We start from the raw sequence: 23466 nt of genomic DNA, 5'->3' as shown, positions 1-23466 counted from the left end.
AGCTCAGGGCCGGTCAGGTGCAGAGGTCAAAGTGGTCCCCAAAACGCATAGGCTTCAATGGAGAAGGGGGTGCCCCAGTTCCAGTGTGCCAGCAGGTAAGTACCCGCGTCTTCGGACTGCAGACCAGGGGGGTTTTGTAGGGCACCGGGGGGGACACAAGTCAACACAAAAAGTACACCCTCAGCAGCACGGGGCCGGCCGGGTGCAGAGTGCAAACATTCGGGTAGCCACCACCTGGGCAAGGGAGAGGGCCATCTGGTGGTCGCTTCTGCACTGGAGGTCGGATCCTTCAGGTCCTGGGGGCTGTGGGTGCAGTGTCTTTACCAGGCGTCGGGTTCTTTGAAGCAGGCAGTCGCGGTCAGGGGGAGCCTCTGGATTCCATCTGCAGGCGTCGCTGGGGGGGCCTAGGGGGGTCAACTCTGGCTACTCACAGGGTCGCAGTCGCCGGGGAGTCCTCCCTGTAGTGTTGGTTCTCCGCAGGTCGAGCCGGGGGCGTCGGGTGCAGAGTGGAAAGTCTCACGCTTCCGGCGGGAAACGTGTGGTCTTTAAAAGTTGCTTCTTTGTTACAAAGTTGCAGTCTTTGTGGAACAGGGCCGCTGTCCTTGGGAGTTCTTGGTCCTTTTAGATGAAGGGTAGTCCTCTGAGGCTTCAGAGGTCGCTGGACCCTGGGGGACGCGTCGCTGTTGCAGTGGGGAGACAGGCCGGTTGGGCTGGGGCCAAATCAGTTGGTGTCTCCGTCTTCTCTGCAGGGCTTCAGGTCAGCATTCCTTCTTCGTCTTCAGGTTGCAGGAATCTGTTTTCCTAGGTTCTAGGGGCCCCTAAATACTCAATTTAGGGGTGTGTTTAGGTCTGGGGGGTTAGTAGCCAATGGCTACTAGCCCTGAGGGTGGCTACACCCTCTTTGTGCCTCCTCCCTGAGGGGAGGGGGGGCACATCCCTAATCCTATTGGGGGAATCCTCCATCTGCAAGATGGAGGATTTCTAAAAGTCACAGTCACCTTAGCTCAGGACACCTTAGGGGCTGTCCTGACTGGCCAGTGACTCCTCCTTGTTTTTCTCATTATCTCCTCCGGCCTTGCCGCCAAAAGTGGGGTCATGGCCAGAGGGGGCGGGCATCTCCACTAGCTGGAATGCCCTGTGGCGCTGTAACAAAGGGAGTGAGCCTTTGAGGCTCACCGCCAGGTGTTACAGTTACTGCAGGGGGAGGTGAGAAGCACCTCCACCCAGTACAGGCTTTGTTACTAGCCACAGAGTGACAAAGGCACTCTCCCCATGTGGCCAGCAACATGTCTGGTGTGTGGCAGGCTGGCAAAACTAGTCAGCCCACACTGGAAGTCGGGTATGTTTTCAGGGGGCATCTCTAAGATGCCCTCTGGGGTGTATTTCACAATAAAATGTACACTGGCATCAGTGTACATTTATTGTGCTGAGAAGTTTGATACCAAACTTCCCAGTTTTCAGTGTAGCGATCATGGTGCTGTGGAGTTCGCGTATCACAGACTCCCAGACCATATACTCTTATGGCTACCCTGCACTTACAATGTCTAAGGTTTTGCTTAGACACTGTAGGGGCATTGTGCTCATGCACCTATGCCCTCACCTATGGTATAGTGCACCCTGCCTTAGGGCTGTAAGGCCTGCTAGAGGGGTGACTTTTCCATGCCATGGGCAGTGTGAGCTTGGTATGGCACCCCGAGGGGAGTGCCATGTCGACTTAGTCATTTTCTCCCCTCCAGCACACACCAGCTGGCAAGCAGTGTGTCTGTGCTGAGTGAGGGGTCCTCAGGGTGGCATAAGACATGCTGCAGCCCTTAGAGACCTTCCCTGGCATCAGGGCCCTTGGTACCAGGGGTACCAGTTACAAGGGACTTACCTGAATTCCAGGGTGTGCCAATTGTGAAAGCAAAGGTACAGTTTTAGGGAAAGAACACTGGAGCTGGGGCCTGGTTAGCAGGCCTCAGCACACTTTCAAATCATAACTTGGCATCAGCAAAGGCAAAAAGTCAGTGGGTAACCATGCCAAGGAGGCATTTCCTTACAATGATGACATATTTTGAAGGGATTAACACATATGTCAATGCTCTCTGTGAAGCAACAAAGGGATTTAAACCTGGTTTCGACTTTAGTTTTTTATTTGTGATGCCTTCGAATCCCGTCACAGTTGCCAGTTACACCTGCTGAAGTTCAAAGCATTAGTCTAGAGGCCATTACTTTGAAGAGGAGGTTTTGGGATTAGCAAGCACCGGGAATTCGACTGACTTTCATATGTTTCTTCCAGGACAATTTGGACCTCTGAACAAAAGTGGCTTTTGTTACCAAAAGTAGTGACCCTTTTACTTTAATCCATTACCTTCTTTTTTACCCTCTGACTCACCTTACCAATGAGAAGCAGAGATTACAACTGCTGGACCCAAGGAGAGTGGACACCTTTATATTCACCAAACCAAGGAGGTCAGGTCTGACAAACAGTTCTTTGTGGGATATGCAGGTAGCAAGAAAGGTAAGGCAAATCAAAAAAGGATTCGGTCTCGCTGTTCTCGAAAATCGGACCACTCTTCTTTTAAAGGCCTGCAGGTGCTTGCAGCACTAGTGTGGCGGATTAGGACCGTCAGCACCGCCACACTGTTGTCTCGATGAAAAAGTGATGGTGTTGGCGGTCCGACCGCAGCACTACCGCTGCGGTCGTAATGGGGTGGTCGGACCGCAGCATCTGTGGCATTCCGACCGCCACCGCAACCCTGGCGGTCACTGGACCACCATATTAAGGCCCATTGTGCCTATGCATATTTTAAAGTAAACAAGTGAAAAGTAGTGTCCACACGGGACATGGATTGCACGACAGCTCAAGATAGCTGGGCTGCTTCTAGAGTGTACTTTCTTCATGATCGCCTGCATGCCCTTGCGCTGATGAGCCCCTCCCTAAAACATATGTATGGGGTGCTGGGAAGCTTGCAATCCACTTCCTTTGTTCAGTGGAGGTTTCTTTTACACTCATCCCCCTCTTCTCTGCTGCTGGCATTCCCAGGTACGGTGGGCCCCTGTTGGGCTCTATCTGGCTTAAAACTAAATACCTTGAGCAGTTAAAACTGGTCTATCTTTTGATTCCGGACTCCACAAACCTGTGAAAACTGGAGACAACTTAGGAAGATGCACCACTTCTCAGTTCGAAGAATTAGTCAACTTAGAAAAGGCAGAATCTCTGCAGAGTTGCAGGCTTTGTGGTCAGGATGGGATAAGCCTGGATTCCTGGTGATACTTTGACTGCAGCCTGTACGAGGAGCAGCTATGCAGGATGGTGAGCTGCCATGGCTGCTGGACGCCCACACAAGGTCTGACATGATCTTCATGGAGAACATGTCTACAAATCAAGTCCACGAAGAAGCCACCAGCTCCTTGCTCCACGGATGGCACGGAAGTAGGAATCAGATAGAGCGCACGCATGAAATGCCAGGACAGAAAAGCTGCAATATAACTGTACTGACGCGGGTGAGTGTGCACCATCCCTCACTAGGTAGAAACCAATGATGCCATTTAGAGCTTCAAACACTCTAGTGAGTTTAAATGTTGCGAGTTAGTGGGAGTAAAGGCCTGAGCGACGTGTCCACCACTATGGACTTTCTGAGGTTAATGATCTGCTTGGAATGGTGCCCAACATGGCCTTCTCCTGGATTCCCACTCTCAACAAGAGGCACACAAGATTTTCAAAGTTATTTTATTAATAGAAGTATTTCTCGTGAAATTCTCGTTCTGTTACAAAATGTTTTAAAGAACCCCATCTCCAGCTGCTGTTTATTTTTGGAGACAACACTGATGGCACACTGACCTTTTACTTCCCAATACTGCAGAATATTTGGAGCCAATTAAATTTGTTGCATCTTGTTTTAAATGTTAAGCATGATTTTAGAACCAACGGCATCAAGATAACCACGTTCTTTCGTGTACTGCTTCCATCGCAGCATTTATGGTGATTTAATGACTTGTAGCTGCTAAGCATACTGGCACCAGAGACAGGTGCTCCAGACCTGGTGGCACACAGCAAACTACATAAACAGGCAGATTCGGTGACCCACTTCATGATGGTGACCTCCAGCCAGTCCTGATTTTTTAACCAAAAGCACCAAGCATGCCAGGGCTTATAATTCCAGTGTCCTCTCCAGTGCTGGTTGGGTGGGATGACACGCGCCTGAGATGCTTAAAGGTAGGTGAGGCGATGCACACTAATACTGATCACATCTCTGACTGCACAATGTCATTACCTGTGTGTGTGGTGTCACTTTCAGCCCAGGAAACAGCCATCATTCACCCTACCCACAGTGCGTGAGCTGTGATGGACCTCTGCCACAGGGACCAGCAGCCAAGGGACCTTGACCGTAGCTGCTGGTCCAAGCTCGGATAAAGCCCTGCAGCTGAAACTGTTGGATGAAGCAAGAAAATATCAGACTGAGGCTGAGTGTGGTCTTCAGACAAGTCACAGAGAGAGGAGCTGGCAGCTGAAAGAAACAAGGCTAAAACTATGGGAAGCAAGGCACTTTCAAGGAGGTTTTAGGCTTCAAAACCCCTGTCCATAGGAGAAGACTGGTCAGCCAAACTCACCACATAAAGAAGTATTTATGCCTCTCACCCACAAAATGCAAAACAGCCTACATCCTCCACTCTTGGTAAAAGTCATGTGACAGAAATAAAGAAAGAGCTTCTGCTGCCCAGAGAACTACTGGTTAGAAGAGGACAGCGGAGGCATCACCAGAATGAACCCACATTGCTCCTGAAGATATAGCTGCAGCACACATCACATATAAAGAAAAAAAGGAACAATTCACCAGAACAGAGAGCAGGCGATCAGCCGAGTCACAGCAAGTGAAAGAAAACTGGTCACTGAACGTATTGATTGGTGGCAGAATCTCCAGGTGGGGCAGTGAATGTGATTAGTTAGTGTAGTGGGCAGTGAATCCGATTGGAGACATAAGTCCCACTTAAAAAGGTGGTGGCTGGTCTGCTTGGTCAACTTAGATCGGCAGATGTGATAGGTTTCTCTTAGACCAGTCTCATGGTCCCTAAAGGTTCATATATGCTGCTCGACAATCAACCTTGAAAACTGAAGTTTCTTTTATGGTTGAAAACTGCCACTGGTCCCAGAAATGTAGACAGTTTCAGTTACTGACAAGGACCCAAGAGTTCTGTTCACAGGGGCAGAGTTTAGAGTTCTGTTCACAGGGGCAGAGTTTAGAGTTCTGATCACAGGGGCAGAGTGCGCAGTTCTGTTCACAGGGGCAGAGTGCGCAGTTCTGTTCACAGGGGCAGAGTGCGCAGTTCTGTTCACAGGGGCAGAGTGCGCAGTTCTGTTCACAGGGGCAGAGTGCGCAGTTCTGTTCACAGGGGCAGAGTGCGCAGTTCTGTTCACAGGGGCAGAGTGTGCAGTTCTGTTCACATGGGCAGAGTGTGCAGTTCTGTTCACATGGGCAGAGTGTGCAGTTCTGTTCACATGGGCAGAGTTTAGAGTTCTGTTCACATGGGCAGAGTTTAAAGTTCTGTTCGCACGCGTGGCGGATCGAGCTCCATATAGCTCTTTTTCCTTTTCACTTTGTACTTTAGAAGCTTGGAATATTCTTTCAGCAGTGATTCCCAATAGCAGGAAACATCCTCCATGCGCAGATGGTCAAAGATGAACTGGCGCCCCCTGCAGGACCAGAAGAAAAAAAAGGTAAGAAAAGGACCATCATACATTCCCTTGTCTGTCAATCGTCATAGCCCCCCACTCACCAGGAGCAGGTCAGGCCTCACATCAACCTCCAAAGAGGGTCCACTCACCATTAACAGAAGTGACTCTCTCTCCCCGCTAACCTGGATACCTTATCGGGTGATTAGCTGCGCTTTATAAATCCTGATTGATTGATTGATAATCTAAACTACATATGACAGAGACGATCAGGCATACAATTACTTACCAGGCATATTGAACACAGATTGGAACCATGTGCCAGATTAACAAAAAAAAAGGGGGCCATCTACAGGACTGAAAGATGGAGCTGCAGTTTTCAAATGCCTGCCTACTCAATTGTTAGAGGAGTAGGGCTTTACTCCCCAGCAAAGGGGTGCAGTCTGCAACGCCCAAGTTTTTCAATTGCTTTGATTAGAGTCTCTGGCTCAGTGAAATGCACAGTTCCCCAATACTAAAACCCTCAGCCCGTCCGGAGATTAATATGTTAACAGAGATCAGGCTATGTGGTAAAATGCAATTGTTGCCTGAAAATCAAATGGGCAAATTTGCAGCTTTAGTTAGGGGCTTCCTGGAGTGTTGCACAGGTTGCCATATTAAGCATGTCGAGATTCTGTCCAGCTGGGCATTTTTTTTATTCCCCTCCCTAAGCTGGCACTTGGGGATGCCACTTTACAAAGTTTGAATTACTGTATTCACTAGACCCCTTCTCACATCGAGCAGAGGATTTGTATGGCTATGCAACTCTTGTACAGGTAACAAATATACGTAATCATACGACACACACATTAAGGACACTCCACTTTCGACAAATGTCTCTGGGGATGCAAAATTTGAAACACTATTAAGAATAAGTAAAAAAAAAAAAATATATTTTTCATTCTGAAAAGCCAATCAATGGCAAGACCTTTAAGCACATTATGTTTGAGTAACGTCACCCCAACGGATATTTATATCTTTTTATGTAATGCACCTGGACTGGTCCATATGAGAAGACTTTTACATTACAACATAGGTTAACAACATTAGGATTATATAGAGGTGTAGAAGAGGGATTAACCAGATATTTTTTAAAAACACTGATTTCATCTAAACTAAAACCTACAAGCAAGAGTATATAGAATCTGTATGAGATTTGGTCTGGAACTGTCAGACGAGGCGAACCTTGAGCGGCGTAATGATAGTTGAGTGTGGTCAGTGTTCGGAAGTCAGCAGGCACCAGGTTACCAGCTGCCCCAAAGACAGACAGTTTCTGTACTGTCGCTCTTCTGGATTTAGGCTGTTCTCAAAGAAGGGTTTCTAGACTCCTATGGTCCTCTGGACCACCAGAGAGGAGATCAGCTAGGTGGTGTGGCGTGTTTGAGGGAGATTCTATGCAGGCAGCAAACCTCGAACAGGATTGTGGGTACAACAGATAGGTGTTGTAGGGTTCAGAGTAAATATTCCATTATGTGGCAGGAATTCTACACATTAACAGTTTGATTGTAACAAATCAGTTCTTCTGAATTCCCAAAGTAAGGGAGATTCTTCAGTTTTACTCCTACTGAATTTAGACTGGGTTTGCCATCCTAGCTGAATTCTCTGTAGCAAGGTATTGCCAAGACTAAAGAACATAGGACCTCTTCTCGCCCGCACGGCCTCAACCTTGTGCCGCCGCGGTTCTCCCAATGACGGTTTCTCGCCCATGGCCCCAGATTGCGCAGTACTCACCTTTCTGAAATCTCTCGCGCAGCTTCGTCGTTCTCCTTTACAAACTGCAGCAGTTCCCTGCGAGAGATCAGAAATTCCATCAGAAACAGGATTTTTTAGTAATTAAATATCTGTTCTTTATTAAAAAAAAAAAGCTTCGTTTTACAAAACCATCTAGTAACACATTTCAAGCTTTGCCTATCCAGGGCACAATCTATTTCAAATTTCATTTCATATTAAACTGAACAGACTGTTTAGTTGCGGATACGTGTTGCGCAGACCTTCCCCTCCCTACAAGCGATGTTCGTGTACAAGGACCATGTGTGTGTCCTCTTCCTGAAGATGTTTGTAATGATGCTGTTTGAACTCACTTGTGCCCTCAAATCCATACTTTGTACATTGTATATATAAGAATTTGGACCCAGTATATTGCTTATCTACTGGCAGGTTGTATTTTACTGCAAACACTTGTTTCCTCCAGTTCTAATTAGAAGAAATTGACATGGCGATTGAGACCTGGGGCTCGCATTAGCAAATTGATGCAGCTATCACTTCTGCCATTGAAAGGCGCTTACTACCAGGCACTACTACAGAACTGCATACTAGGGTATACATAAAGCATGCAAAACAGGCCCTAAAAAACTATCTCCACACATTACTGATTGATGCTTTACGCATAGGTATTATTTGGATCAAAGACACCTTAGTGGCATCAGGGTGAACAGATGTACACTGGGAAAGTGACATTTTCTGTTCAATGGCATGTGTAGCTGCAGATACACATGCTGAGCATAGACTACAAAGCAGTAATCCTCCCCAAAGCGGTCGTCAGCCTGTAGGAGTTGAAGTTTTTTGAAATAGTGTTCTTAGTACAGCCTGTCCTACTGTGGCTTGTTGTGTTGCTAACACATCTACACAGTAATGCTTGGTAAAGGTATGAGGTGTGGACCAAGTGGCTGCCTTACAAATCTCTGTCATTGATATGTTTCCCAGAAAGGCCATTGTTGCTCCTTTCTTTCTAGTGGAGTGTGCCTTTGGTGTAATGAGTAGTTGTCTTTTAGCTTTCAGGTAACAAGTTTGTGTACACTTCACTATCCATCTGGCTAGGCCTTGTTTGGATATAGGGTTACCAGTATGGTGTTTTTGGAATGTGAGGAACAACTATTTGGTTTTACGGAATGCTTTTGTTCTGTTGATGTAATACATTAGAGCTCTTTTTATATCTAATGTCTGCAGTGCTCTTTCTGCCACTGAGCCTGGCTGTGGGAAGAAGATTGGGAGTTCCACTGTTTGGTTTAAATGAAACGGTGAGGTGACTTTTGATAGAAATTTTGGATTTGTACGTAGTACAACTTTATGTTTGTGTACTTGTATAAATGGTTCTTGAATCGTGAAAGCTTGTATTTCACTAACTCTTCGTAATTAAGTGATTGCCACTAGAAATGCTACTTTCCAAGTTAAGAATTGGATCTGACAAGAGTGCATGGGTTCAAATGGTGGGCCCATAAGTCGTGTAAGTACAATATTAAGATTCTACGAGGGTACTGGTGGAGTTCTTGGAGGTATGATTCGTCTCAGACCTCCCATGAATGCTTTAATGACTGGTATCCTAAATAGGGATTTTGTCTGTTTATTTTGCAAATAGGCAGAAATTGTAGTGAGATGTATTTTGATGGATGAAAAAGCTAGATTTGCTTTTTGTAGGTGGTGTACATATCCTACGATGTCTTGTATGGACGCATCCAACGGAGTTATGTGTTTTGCTTGGCAATAGAAAACAAATCTTTTCCATTTGTTCGCATAACATTGCCTAGTGATAGGTTTTCTTGCTTGTTTAATGACTTCCATACACTCATTTGGCAGGTTTAGATAGCCAAATTCTAAGATTTCAGGACCCAGATTGCTAAATTGAGCTGGATTGGGGTGCCTGATCTGCTGTTTGTGTTGTGTTAACAGATCTGGCCTGTATAGGAGTTCGACGTGAGGTACTATTGAGAGGTCCAACAGTGTGGTGTACCATGGTTGGCGTGCCCACGTTGGTGCTATAAGTATTAGTTTGAGTTTGTTTTGCCGCAGTTTGTTGACTAGAAACGAAATGAGTGGGAGAGGGGGAAAAAAGTAAGCATATATCCCTGACCAGTTCATCCATAGAGCATTGCCCTTGGACTGAGGGTGTGGGTACCTGGACGCGAAGTTTTGGCATTTTGCGTTTTGGTTTGTGGCGAACAGATCTATGTCTGGTGTCCCCCACTGACGAAAGTGTTTGTGTAGTACCTGGGGATGTATATCCCACTCGTGAGTTTGCTGGTGATCTCGACTGAGGTTGTCCGCTAATTGATTGTGAATCCCTGGAATGTATTGCGCTATTAGGTGAATGTTGTTGTGAATTGCCCAATGTCAATTTTTTTGTGCTAGGAGGCAAAGTTGCGATGAGTGTGTTCCCCCCTGTTTAAGTAGTACATTGTTGTCATACTGTCTGTTTCAAGCGGTCCCAGGAGAGGACGGCATAGGCGAGGCGAGTGCACCCTTTGATGTATGTTGGACTAGAAGGGGAGACTCCCCCTCCTGGATACCAGAGGCCAGTAGCCTCTAGGGAAAGGGCCGCCTCAAGGTAATTCCTTGGGTGAAGAAGGCCTTTTACATTACACCTCTTAATATTTAAGTAGAGTTTTCCTCCTCCAATGTGAGGCTTAGGGATCCTAGGCCCTGATAAATGCCCCAAGACTATCCTTGGCTCACTCCTGAGGGCAGAAACATGTTGGCTACTATTTGATAGTTAGGTGACCCTGTGAGTCCTTGTTCTCACAGAGGTGTCCCAACCCCTTTTTTTTTTTTAACCACACCAATCAGACACCATCATTAAAATTGTCACTTCTCACAGGTGTCTGCTTAGGTGTTTTTAATTTTTCACTAGATTAGCTGGATCCCGATCTTTCCAAAACAAAAGTTTATTTACGCACTCCCTCCTGTTCCTTTAACAGCGAGGTTGAGTCCGCCCAGGTGGCACTGTCCTACCTGGGTGGAGCTAGGTGGTCAAATGATGAAGCATGACACTATATAGTGTGTGAGACCACCTAGTCCGTAAAGGGAATTCCCCCCCTTTCCCTTTCCCCCTCCCACCCACACACTTCGCAGCCAATTACTGACCTCACCGATCCAAATAGGAACACGTACAACCAAAGGCAACAATTGTGCCCTTAATGTCTTCTCTATAGAACCCCGTACTGCTTTGTGTGCTATACTGTCTGTTCTGACAAGAATGTGTTTGTGAGCCAGAAGAGGTTGAAAGGCTCTTAGTGCTAGGGAGACTGCCAGCAGTTCTAAGTGATTTATGTGTAGCTGTTTTTGCTCGTTGTCCCATTGACCTTGTATATTGTGATTGTTGAGGTTTGCTCCCCACCCAATCATTGATGCATCTGTTGTGAGAATGGCATGAGGGACAGGGTCTTGAAAAGGCCGCCCTTTGTCTAAATTTACGGGGTTCCACCATTGAAATGAATAGTATGTTTGGCGGTCTAGCAACACTAGATCTTGGAGGAGACCCTGTGCCTGGGACCATTGTTTTGCAAGGCACTGCTGTAAGGGCCGCATGTGTAGCCGCGCGTTTGGGACAGTTGCGATGCATGATGATATCATGCCTAGGAGTTTCATCACAAATCTGACTGTGTAGTGCTGATTTGGTTGTATTTTTGGCACCATGGTGTGGAATGATTGTACCCTTTGTGGGCTTGGACTTGCAATCGCCTTTTGAGTCTTGAGTGAAGCTCCCAAGTATTGCTGGATTTGGGATGGTTGCAAGTGTGATTTTTGGTAATTTATAGATAACCCTAGTGTGTGTAGGGTACCTATTACGTAACGTGTGTGATTTTGACACTGCTCCTGAGTGTTGGCCTTTATTAGCTAATCGGCAAGATACGGGAATACATGCTTGTGTTGTCTCCTTATATATGCTGCTACTACGGCAAGGCATTTTGTAAATACTCGGGGCTGTTGCTATCCCAAAGGGTAATACCTTGAATTGGTAATGTTTTCCTTGTATAACAAACCTGAGGTATTTTCTGTGAGATGGATGGATGGGTATGTGAAAATACGCATCTTTTAAATCCAGTGTTGACATGTATTCTCCCTGTTGCAGTAATGGGACTACATCTTGTAGTGTCACCATGTGAAAGTGTTCTGATTGGATGTATAGGCTGAAAGTCCTGAGATCTAATATTGGCCTTAGCGTTTTGTCCTTTTTTGGGAATGAGGAAGTACAGGGAGTAAACCCCTGTTCCTGTTTGATGATGAGGCACTAGTTCTATGGTTTGTTTGGTTAATATTGCCTGCACCTCTGTTTGTAACATTTCCAGATGTTGCGATGATAGTCTGTGTGCTTTTGGGGGAATATCTGGGGGAAAACGTGTGAATTCTAAGCAGTAACCATGTTTGATAATTGATAGTACCCATGTGTCTGTTGTGATGTTTGACCATTAATTGTGGAACATTTTCAGTCTTCCTCCCACAGGGGATGTGTTTTGGGGGAACGTGATGGCAAAGTCACTGCGTGTTGTTAGTGGCTTGCTTTGCGAATTAGAATTTTCCCCTGGATTTAGGAACTTGCCCTCTGAAGGACCCTCAAAATCCCCCTCTTTGATATTGTGTTTGCTATGAGGGCTTTGTTTGTGAGGTGGATGGCTCTGAGGGTTGTAGCCTCAAACCACCCCTATACTGAGGCTTCCGAAATGTCCCTCTGTATTGGGATGAATAAAGCGCTCCCATTGCTTTGCCGGGTCGGCATCCTTTTTCATTTTTTCGATTGCTGTGTCCACCTGTGTGCTGAATAACTGCTGTTGGTTGAACGGCATGTTGAGAAAGGCCTCTTGGATCTCAGGTTTAAACCCTGATGATCTGAGCCATGCATGCCGCCTAATGGTAACTGCCGTATTTATGGTTCTTGCGGCTGCATCAACTGAGTCTAGCGCTGACCTTATCTGGTTATTTGTTATTGCCTGTCCCTCCTCTACCACCTGTTGAGCTCTTTTTTGGTATTCTTTGGAGAGATGATGAATAATGTCCTGCATCTCATCCCAATGAGCCCTGTCATATCTTGCGAGGAGGGCCTGAGAGTTCGCTATGCGCCACTAATTGGCTGCTTGTGGCGCTACCCTCTTTCCTGCCGCATCAAACTTTTTACTTTCCTTATCTGGAGGGGGTGCATCTCCAGATGACTGCGAGTTGGCCCTCTTCCTCGAGGCGCTGACCATTACCGAATCTGGGGGCAGCGGTTGCGTGATAAATACAGGGTCAGAAGGTGGTGGTTTATACTTCTTTTCTACCCTTGGTGTTATGGCTCTTCCTTTAACCGGCTCCTCAAAAACCTGTTGGGCATGTTTGAGCATACCCGGGAGCATGGGTAGACTTTGGTATGTTGCGTGTGTTGAGGACAATGTATTAAAAAGAAAGTCGTCCTCGAGTGGTTCGGTGTGCATGCTTACATTGTGGAAAGCTGCAGCCCTAGCCAAGACCCGTGTGTAGGAGGTGCTATCTTCAGGTGGAGAGGGCTTAGACGGATAGCACTCTGGGCTGTTGTCTGACACAGGGTCATCATAAAGATCCCACGGATCTGTGTCTTGATGTGACTGCACGGTGTGTGTGGGAGACTGTGCAGTAGGTGGAGAGACAGTTCGTTGAGGAGAATGAGGAGGAGACTGGGCTGGAGAAAACTGGCGTGGCGGAGATCGCTCTCTTGGCACTTTAGCCTTTGGCTGCTCAGTGTCCACAGCTCCATGAAATGCCAGCTTCCTTTTACATTTGAGGGGAGGTGCTGTGAGGATCTTGCCAGTGTCCTTGTGGATCTGCATCCTGGCTTGTCTGTCATCAAGTTCCTCCATTTGTTGAAGCTCTTCCTCAAATCTATGGCTTTCTTTAACCATGTTCCTCAGTATATGATTGTCTTTTCGGCTCCGGAGCTGTTTTTTTGGTACCGAAATGCCTGGGGTGGTAGTAGGCCTCGGTTCTGAAAGAGACTTTCGGGGTCTCGACTCGACAGGTAGGTGTCGAATTTTTTCGGAGACTGTGTCTCGACTCGAGTCTGAAGACTTTGATGCGGGTGTGGCTTTTTTCGGTGCCGAAGGTGTTACTTGGTCACTGCTTGATTTTTTCCGGGTGGAGCCATGGCCTTCCGGCAGTGGCGTCCCCAAGGCCTTTTGTTTGGTCTTGGTCTGGGTTGGGGCAAGCGTACTCACATGCTGGCCCGCTGTCAGTGGTCGGTCGACGTCGGATTCGTCTGAATCGGATCCTTGAACGGAGATGGCAGTGTGGATCATCTCCTCTTCTTCCGCGTCGAGGTGTTCGGTGCTCTTGGATGCTATTTGTAGCCTTCTCGCCCTTCGGTCTCCCAAGGTCTTCTTAGAACAGAAGGATCTGCAGGCCTCACAAGTATCCTCTCGGTGATCTGGTGACAAACACAGATTACAGACCCGATATTGATCTGTGTAGGGATACTTGGCGTGGCCCAGAGTGCAGAATCGGAATGGGGTCCGGTCCATGAGGCTTCAACGCTTCTTGCGGTCGGGCCGACCAGGCCCAGGTTGGGCGCGGGTGCCCCGAAGGGCAACCGTAGGTGTGTCCCCGCCGGTACCGAGGTGTCAATGCAAGATGGGGCGCGATCGAGAACAATAATGACAAATTTCAGTGAATTATAAGTTTTCCGAATCGAATAGCCGGAGTGAAGAGGAACACGTCCGAACCTGATGGCGGAAAGAAAACAATCTAAGATGGAGTCGATGCCCATGCGCAATTGAGCCAAAAAGGAGGAGTCACTCGGTCCTGTGACTCGAAAATACTTCTTAGAAGAAAAACAACTTGTAACACCTGAGCCCAACACTAGATGGCAGGAACTGTGCATAGCATGTGTATCTACAGCTACACATGCCACTGAACATATATACATATACATATACATATATATATATATATATATATTAGTAAACAACTCTAAACCCTTTCCTGTTCATGACAACTGTTTGCAGTCCTCACAGCTGGGGGGGCAGAAGGAATGATCTGACATACTTTGTGATGTCCTGCCAACAGACAGTTTTAGCTGTCTACATTACAGTGAAGATTTGGGTCAGCTCATTGCTGGCCACTGATATGCTTTCTCATCAGTCTCATGTGATTGCTTATTAGATGGTTTTCCTTCCTCTATTTATATTGGTCTCTCCCCTGAGGCACAAATGCTTAGTGTTTCTGACTGCATAAGTTGTATCCCTCCACTGCTTATATTCAGTGAACCACTTTCTTTCTTTCCAAAGGACTGCATGTGATTTATTTATCCCCCATCCTCCACCGCGTGCTGCTTCTCGTTTCCTCCTGTACTTTCCGGGTTGGTCCAGAACCAGGCCGCCCCCAACTCTCTCGCCGCGTCTCACCTCCATCTTTTTTTGTTTTTTCAATTTTCAACACCACATGCTCCTCGGTTGCTCCTTGCCACTCTTCTCTACTTGCTGCTGTGTTCATCTCCCTCTTTCACTTGATGTGTTCCGATGCTCACTCCCGCTTCCTTTGTTGCCCCCCCCCCCCCAATAATTTTTGTATTTTTTTCCTTGCAAACGTCCCAGCATTTGCAGTTTGCTACTGGGCTGCTCCCTCACCTGTAATGCTCTTTTGCATAATTTATATGTTTTAAATTACTGCCCCAAATCCTTTGAGCGTCTGCCATTTTAGAACAAATAGTCACCGCTATGTGCCACATGGTGATGCATGTGCTCTCACGTCATTGCGTCGTGGTCAGCCATTTTGCCAGTGCTATTCAGTATACGCAGCAACCACTGACAAACCCAAAAAGTCTATTAAAACGCTTCAAAATAGAGAACTACTGGCTTAGTCAATGCTCAAAATTAGTAATTTGATTTCTACATCGTAACAAGCCAACTCAGATTTCCTTCTGCAATACCTTAAACTGCCAGATTAATTGTGTATATATGTGTGTATTGGATTTTATAACAATTAAATACAGTACAGCAAACGTGAAACTTTGGCAGAAGAAAAATAGCACATGCACCAAGTACAAGGAGGAGTTTACCAATAAACAAAATTAATCACAAAGCGCTTAGAATAAATAATGCGGGCACAATCAATGAGACAGTAAAATAGGACAAATCAGGGGTCTTCGTGCCTGGAAAGCCAAGACCCCATGTTTTCATGTGTAATTTAGTGTAACCTCTTCATTTATACATCTCCTTTTCTTCCTCTCACAGCGGCTACACCCATGGCTCAAACCACTGAAAGTGAAGTCCAGGGGGGTGGTCGGCGGGGGGGATTAGTGGCAAGGGCCCCTCGAGTACTGTGCAAAGTCCTGCTTACCCAAGAAGCCGATGCCCGCCAGAGTTCTCAGACTACCTGAATCCGCCCATCTCTCCATGAGTCTCATCAGCGCCACTGGGGATATGAAGAAAGCTGGGGGTTGCCACTTTGGGCTCTAATGTTGCGGGGGTATGAAGAAAGCTTGCCAGAGTGTCCTGCATGGTCTGCCAATACTGGACAATAACAGGGACGTGGAAGAAGGATCCTTTCGGGCCACTGAGTCATGTACATGCAGGTGATTTGGCTCTCCCCATTCTCCGGTCTCTTATGTTCTATGGAAATATTCGAACTGAATCAGTCAGAGATTAGAGGAAATGGAGAGGGTGCAGGAGGCCATTTTAGCATCTTGCCAGTCATCCGTCATCCAGCTCACCCACATCATGTCCCCAGGCCAATGTAGGGTCTTGCCAGGGCTCAGGGCCTTTGAGGAGAATGGTGCTAGAAATGCTTGGATACATCTTTTAATTGAGCCTTCAGTGGACTGTATTCCGGTACCCCCTCATTGTCTGTTCTGCCGGAGATTACTGCCTGGTGGATCTGGAGGTATCTGAAGCTTTTCGACTTGTGCAGTTAGAATTCCTCGGTTCATGTGACAATGTGATTCCTTATCCATAAGTCCCCTAGCCTGGCAATCCCAATTAAGTCTGGGGATGAAAGCCTGCAAGGGCGTTACATGCGTAAGCGTGGTACCTGCCTAAAGGGGGGCTGACCCCCATAGAACAAACTCAATGTCCACAGGTTCTACACTTCAAGTGGTGCTCTTTCTTGAGCCTCAAGCAAGGTCCAATAAGTCGTAAACTGAAAGTAGGTTCAGAGCTTCTTGTGCAATAGGGACTTAAGCTGCGCATCATAGGTGAGACCTAAAAAGGTGAAACTTTACTGGTGTTGATATGTTCTGGTTCACAGGGGGTTGGACCTAGCAGTTCAGACTAGAAGTCTGCTTCTGAGGCAGCCCTAAGCACGTGCAATGGCACTGATGGGCAAATAATAATGGAACGAAATGCTACCCAGAGAAATTCCCAAGTACTAGATTTGATTCTACCATATTCACTCATGACTTTGACATCCAAACCACAGCGCACAACTAAAACATCAATCACAAAGCAATCTAAAGAAATCGAGGCATATACTTATTATATGATACATACTGGTGCGTGGGGATGCAGGAGACCAACTTTAGTGCAACTCAAACATTTTAATACTAGAAACAGTTCTTTCTGGAAGGGGTTGCAGTCTACCCACTGGACATGTTAGCTGTCAAAACATTTATTTGGAGCTTGCGTCACTCTCGGGCAACCAGGCATTCCTTTTAACAAGTATGCTGTTCTCCTTGAAGCCCAAGTAACCTGGTACTACTGCAAGTTCACTAAACTCCAGGCGTTGTTTCTCCAAAGGCCTTGAATGTCAGGGGTTGCGACAATGAACAATCATGCTTACTCGCAGAGACTGGACCGGAGCACAACATGCAGCGCTGCTTACACCAAACACAGCCTATAAGTGTATCGTCCAGGCAGTATTACTCTTCTTGTACCAGATCCAAAGCTTTTTACAATAAGTGACGCCTAGTATCTCTGGATGTGTCATGTTAATCAGGAGCTGCTGTTGTTGTGGTGGTGTGGGCAGGCCGCACTGCTCTTAATTGTCGAGGCGAAGGACCTGGCCAAGGACTGCACACCTACAATAAAGTGCTGCCACTCTCAGGCTACAGGCTGATCTGCTGAAACTAACTTGGACAAGGCAGGACCGTCACAAAGGACACTTCATGCTATTGAGTTAATGGGGATTGTAGGAAATTTGCCTTTCTATATTACAATGTCACCACAGATTTTTTGCCTTTTGCTTGACAGTATATTTGTGCTGGCTGTAGATCTCTGTGCACTTTTCCCCTGCCAACCAGTGGTAAAGTGAATTCTCCTCCTTTCAACATTATGAAATTGGTAAACTCATAATCGGTACATTTAATTTGCGAACACGTTGCTAGTACATGGTACAAAATGTAACTAGCACCTGTAATTAAAATGTCAGTAGTGGACTGCAGCACCTACTGTGCCACTCATTACGGTGATGGTGTAAAACATGGCTTCAAGCCAATCTGACCTGTCAAAATATATCCTTTTGACATGTATAAACTTCCCGTTCAAATATTAATTTGTCACCCCTATGTAGGCCTTGACACCCAAAATGGAGGTGCATGGTATTTAAAAGTAGGATGTAAAATTGTAACGTCAACATCTCCTTGCAATGCGTGCAAGAGCTATTTTTTCCACTATGGCAGGCCTACCTGCGCTATGTAGATAACCAGAGTACGGACTCAAAACTCTAATATTGTATCCTGTAGAAAAACAAAAATATACAGTTTTTAATAGTTATTAAAAATCCAATTTAATGGTAACGTTGGATTTTTACTAGATATTACGTTTTCTCTGCTACAGGTCCCAGAAGGCTAAAGTTCCATTTGCCCTCCCACATCTGCCAGCCAGTAATTAGCATTTGAAGAGGTGTGAAAACTGCTCCCACAGCAGAGAACGAATTCCAGGGTGTGGCGGCGTGTTGTTCCCTTAACACGGAGGTTCCCAATCTGTGCGCCACGGCACCCTGGTGCGCCTCCAAGACTACCCAGGGGCGCCGCAACTTAATGCCTCATTATTCCGAGTGCAATTTCTTTCGTTTTTCAAGCCGGCATTCAAAAATATGTTTTGCTAAGATGAAACTCCCTGTAGTACCACTAGATGGCAGTGCGACATGCAAAATAGCACAGGAATTGCTCCTATCTGTCAAATCAGTTAATACAAACAATGAGCAATGCAGAGATATAAACACAGGAACGTGTTGGACTTAAGTATGTACGGTGTCACTTTAAAGGAAAGAGTGGTATTGTTTTAATAATATATTTTATTTAATCCTGAAGGGCGCTGTTTTTAGCCTTGTTAATGTTAGCTGATGGGAGGACTTTTTAACACCTTTTGTATTGTATGAATAAGTTCTTATAACTGTGATAGTATGCAACAAGTTTAATGCTTAACTGCGTTTTTACTTTTTTGATATGGTGTTATGTGGACCTCCATCGGAGTTTTGTACCATAATAAGAACTGAATTGACACAAACTGTGACACACGACTATAGTGAGAAGGCATCAGAGACTGCAGACAATTACTGAGGTCTGAGACAGGAGAGTGCGAAGACTCCATCAGACACTAGAAGAGACAGAAGCAGAGTTAAGCTAATGGTGGCGGCTGAAACATTTAGTAAAGTACTTTAGTAAAGTACTTCAAAGTGAAATATAGTAGTGCTGATTAGTGGAGCTGCATTCTTATATATTAAAAGTGGCTCCTTAACAACTAGAATGACCTGAAGGAGAGCTCCCTGTGCTGGAGGCAATTTTTAAGGAACAAAACATAGTTTTAGAGAAAATCCATATGTAGACTACAGTGCTGAAGAGCACTGTTCCCGTCTTAACCAATGAAAGTTTTTTTTGTATTAAACAACTGTTAGATTTTTTTTTATTTTGCAACATCTATGATTATAATACCTTCATAGTTCATACCAAGTATTTTTGAGGGAATAAAATGGAAGAACTCCAGAGGCCTGCTTACAAGCCCCCCTCCTCCCCTTCCCACTCGCCCAAAAAATAAATAACACAGTAGGGAGTCGCAGGGAACTGCCAATAGGTCAAGGGAGCCACGGGTCAAAAAAGTTTGGGAGCCACGGGTCAAAAAAGTTTGGGAACCACTGCCTTAACAGGATGACCAGTGAAGTTGGGCCCATGAACCGGTTTAACTTTAAAGGCCCTTCCCTTGAGCAAGAACCCCTCCCCTGGCCAAGGCCAGACAGCTTCAAATCACAGTGGGCATCTTTTGGACATTACAGTGTCAAGTCCTGCCTGAATGTCGGATCCTGATTGACAAGTCTGCTGGAATTTGCATGTAACACAGGGGGTGCACTTGAAACACAGTGAAACAAGATGACAGGATGCCAAAGCAATTTTTGTGTGTGCACTGCCTGGTTGCTGGAGAACCCTCCTCTGCTCTATCAGAGGTCTGTCTCTGGGTTTACTGTGGGTACAGTGACTGCCTCAAATTGGACTTTTATGTTAGAAGTGGGAGGCACTATGATTACCATAGTACACGACCGACATACACCCCAAGCCCTCACACCCCAAGTTTAGTGAGGTAGACGACTTCCTGCATATTGAAGATGCCCAAAGTGGGTAAGGTTGTCCCCGGGAACTTTTACCCGATTGTTTAGGGCATGCCCAGGAGACATTGCCACCCACTAGCTCATGTCGGGCATAAATGTGGATTCTCCAAGTATTCGCTTCAGAGCACTGCTGGACCTGTGGAAGATCATAATCTACAGGGACTCAACAAGCGACAAGAGGCCTTTCATGCAACTGCCCAGTGGCAATTGGACCTGGACTGGACTGTGCTGTTTGGCGTCTGCCTGACACCCTGTAAGTCACCAAGTGCCTCCCCTGAGGTCCTGGGGGCTTTAGAAGTGCACTTCTGTGGTGGAGTGGGACTTAAAGGAGTAAATTCAGCAGTAAAAAATATATGAGCAGGATGAATCTGGCTGATGTATCCGACCGGCACTCCAATGCGTCAGCGTTAAACTGGCCTAGGTTCCGGTCTACCACAACCGATGACTATCACTGGAGCTGTATGCTTCTTGGCACTAGTCCTACTTAAAACTTTAACAATTCATATCTTTGGTTTCCCTTACTGGATTGTCAGTTCAGTGTCATTTTGTTTATTAAATGTCAGTGTATTTTCTTTAATTCGGTTTGGCATTTTCATTGTTTTGCATTTTGACTATTGCTGTTTTGTTACTGAATAAATATGTAGCACATTGCCCTACATTACGCCGGTCTGCTCTGTGCCGTGGCCATCAGAAAGCTGAGCTCAGGTTAAATTAGTGACTTTACGGGTTCACCGTGACAAGGGCTGTGATTATTCCATTAGGTGGGTAGTCACCTACCACAAACAATAATACATTTTCTTACATGAATGCAGACCCAAACAGATGCACTTGGCTTTACGTTCAGTTGTACAGGCACGATGCAAGGAACAAGCAGCGCATGGTGGGGGAAGCATGCAGAGGGCAGGGAGACAGCAACACAATCAGTGAACATTATGCTGCACCTCACAACATACAGGGATAAAAACATCCAACGGGGTCAGAGCACAAGGGTCTTCTACAGTGTAGCTCAGCACACTCGTGCACAACGCAAAAATAAAGGGGGACTGGATAGCCAGATTATGAAATCCTACATGGCTTCAAAGGGGAAAAGCCAGCAGGCAGTGTCCAAGCCAGGGCTCAGCTAAGAAAGGGTCTGTACCCCTAGCACTATTAAAGAGCTGTCACAAACAGTTACTAATGTCAATGGAAAAGTAGTCACCCATTTTAGAAGGAGTTTAATACTTTGTTGGTGAATAATATTTCAAATTGATGTGGAACACTTGGCAGTCATTTATGGCGTGGGGTTTCTGAACAAGAAAGCGTTTCAAGACAGCCAGAGTGAAAGGTGAGGTAGAAAGGACTCTGTCCCAGGGACTTTCAACACTAAACTCACAGTCGCAACAGAGAGATGCTCTATGCATGTGACATATCAGAAAAATCCTATTGAACCATGATGTAATCTACCGACACCACGTACCTGAGGTTAGAAAGGTCCTGTCGCACCGGAATGTAATGTACCCAAGGCTTGAGCTGGGGGTAGAAGAACTCCAACCACTCATCACCCACGTGGAAGACCAGGGAGCCGCAGAGGAAGAGATGCTTCAGGCGGAAGCTGGCTGCCACACCCCGGAAGTTAAACAGGTATCTGCAGAGAGAAACAAATCCAACACTGCAATGTTAAAAGGGTTCATTATTATTGATGGATTCAGGCCTATAACTCATAATCCATCATTTGCTCACCAGACAGACACTGCACAAGAACAGCATGCATCCTGCCCTTGCAATGTGAGGTTTCCAACCTCTGTAGGCGTTATCAATGACTTCAAATCAGATAAAGTTTCCCACTGTTGTAACTCCCTCCCTTGAGGGCTTTTTTTCCATATACACAGTGGCTGAAGCTGCCTCTTAATACCAGCGCTGTAGCTGTTGCCGATGCCTAATTTGTGGTTATCCTGTTGTCAGATGGTTGAACCAGAAACACAACTTCACACCCCAGATCCCTTGAATGCGAGTACACATAAATGCTGTCCATCATACCCGGCAAAAGTGAACGTACTTGTCAGACTCCTCTAAAAATAGAAAATAAACAGTATCTTAAAGTAATGATGTTGAAAGCTGGAAGACAGAAATCAAGGCACCCAGGTTGACTGCGCTGAGTTCCTGTGTAATTGTCCACCCTTCCAGATGACCACACTAGGGCAGATTGGATCTCTTGCATTCCTGCACCGGGGGAAATGTGATGCTCCCAGGGCTCCACTGAGGCGCTCGCACTGCTGGGAAGAATAAGAACTTCCCTGGCTTTTTAATACAAACAGGGAGCGCCCGTGTCCGATCACGAACGCCTTAACCAAGACCACGTGTCCAATGCAAGACCTGATGTACAAAGCAAGACCACGTGTACAAAGGCTTTAAAGACCCTCAGTCCCACACCTGAATCTTACAAGCACTGGTACAGAACACCTCTGCTTGCCCTGTGGCGCACTTGTGGTGCCTGGCCGCCCTTTTCCTACTCTCTTGGGATTCTCCACTCTTTGGAGCCATCATCATCTGAGGTCGTGTCTGCCTGTGGTTTGTGTTGATTTTTTCTAAATGGTTCAGCAATGTAGCTTGATGAAAGGAGGTGGCCAGGCGATGACATCGCTTTAGTACAGTATTATGTACATGGCAGTGCCGCAAGCCCTGACTGAGTCCATCTTTCTGGTTGGATACACAGGCTACCAATCGTAGGGCTGAGGGGGACCAGGCAGATGAGGAGGCAGAGCATCCAGAGACATACCAGGTCATCCACAGATATACCTGGGAGCGGTGTGGTAACCACCCCATAGCAGTTAAGTCAGCAAACCAGGCACATGGCCCTTTGATGCTGGGGGAGATGCTGCAATAGGGGTGTACTCTGCTGAAGAGAACAGGCGCTGGAGAAGGCATTGAGGGACCAGGAGGAGACAACTCTGCCAGGAGCGACCTGCAGTAAGCCACCTGGGCTTTCAATCATGAACAACAAGCCATGAAGTTGCTTTTTGCCCACGCCAACGAGATTCCAGCACCAAGAGCGAAGATGGGAAGAATGCATTTCATCTGACATCGAGGTGCTGCAGACTCATGGATCGGCTAAGTGTGAAAACACAAGATTAGATACAAAGACCCACAGTCACAATTTCGAGTACAGTGAATATACAAAGAATAAAGATATACACCCTGTGACAGCGAGAACCAGGTTTGTAATAATTACTCTACACCCATTTCTGTGAATACCAGGTGCCTACAAAACTACTGTGAGCAACAGAACAGCAAACGCAAGCAACCTAGGTCCTCTGTACTTCATCATCCTAAACCTCCAGCCATCCAGAGAGTTCCTGTACACGCTGCACATTAGGACCCTACTTATTCTCCTATTATTCTCTCATTAAAGAACAGTTAGTTTAGCATCAGAGAATAAACCGAGAATTGCTCCTTTATTCCAGAACATATTAGGTTTCGGGGTTGATCAGGGGCGTAGCTTGGTCAAAGTTAGCTATGAGTTCTCTAGTCGGCAGTCAGTTAGC

At 46.2% G+C, this 23466-nt stretch overlaps 1 protein-coding gene across 1 annotated transcript in view; it reads right to left on the bottom strand.

The window, feature by feature from the left end:
* Positions 1–3695: 3695 nt before the first annotated feature.
* The window catches only part of POGLUT1 (protein O-glucosyltransferase 1), a 71411-nt gene continuing 51640 nt past the window's right edge, over positions 3696–23466 (bottom strand). Inside the window, exons 9-11 of the mRNA XM_069202982.1 lie at positions 21402–21569; positions 7424–7480; positions 3696–5674 (exon numbers count right to left, since the gene is read on the bottom strand). Coding sequence (XP_069059083.1) covers positions 5518–5674; positions 7424–7480; positions 21402–21569 — 382 coding nt within the window. The 3' untranslated portion in view covers positions 3696–5517. The remainder of the gene's footprint in view (positions 5675–7423; positions 7481–21401; positions 21570–23466) is intronic.

The sequence above is a fragment of the Pleurodeles waltl genome, chromosome 8, assembly GCF_031143425.1.
Source record: "Pleurodeles waltl isolate 20211129_DDA chromosome 8, aPleWal1.hap1.20221129, whole genome shotgun sequence".
NCBI lineage: Eukaryota > Metazoa > Chordata > Amphibia > Caudata > Salamandridae > Pleurodeles > Pleurodeles waltl.
The sequence above is the reverse complement of the archived record's forward strand: the minus strand, read 5'-3'. Positions and strand labels throughout refer to the sequence as shown.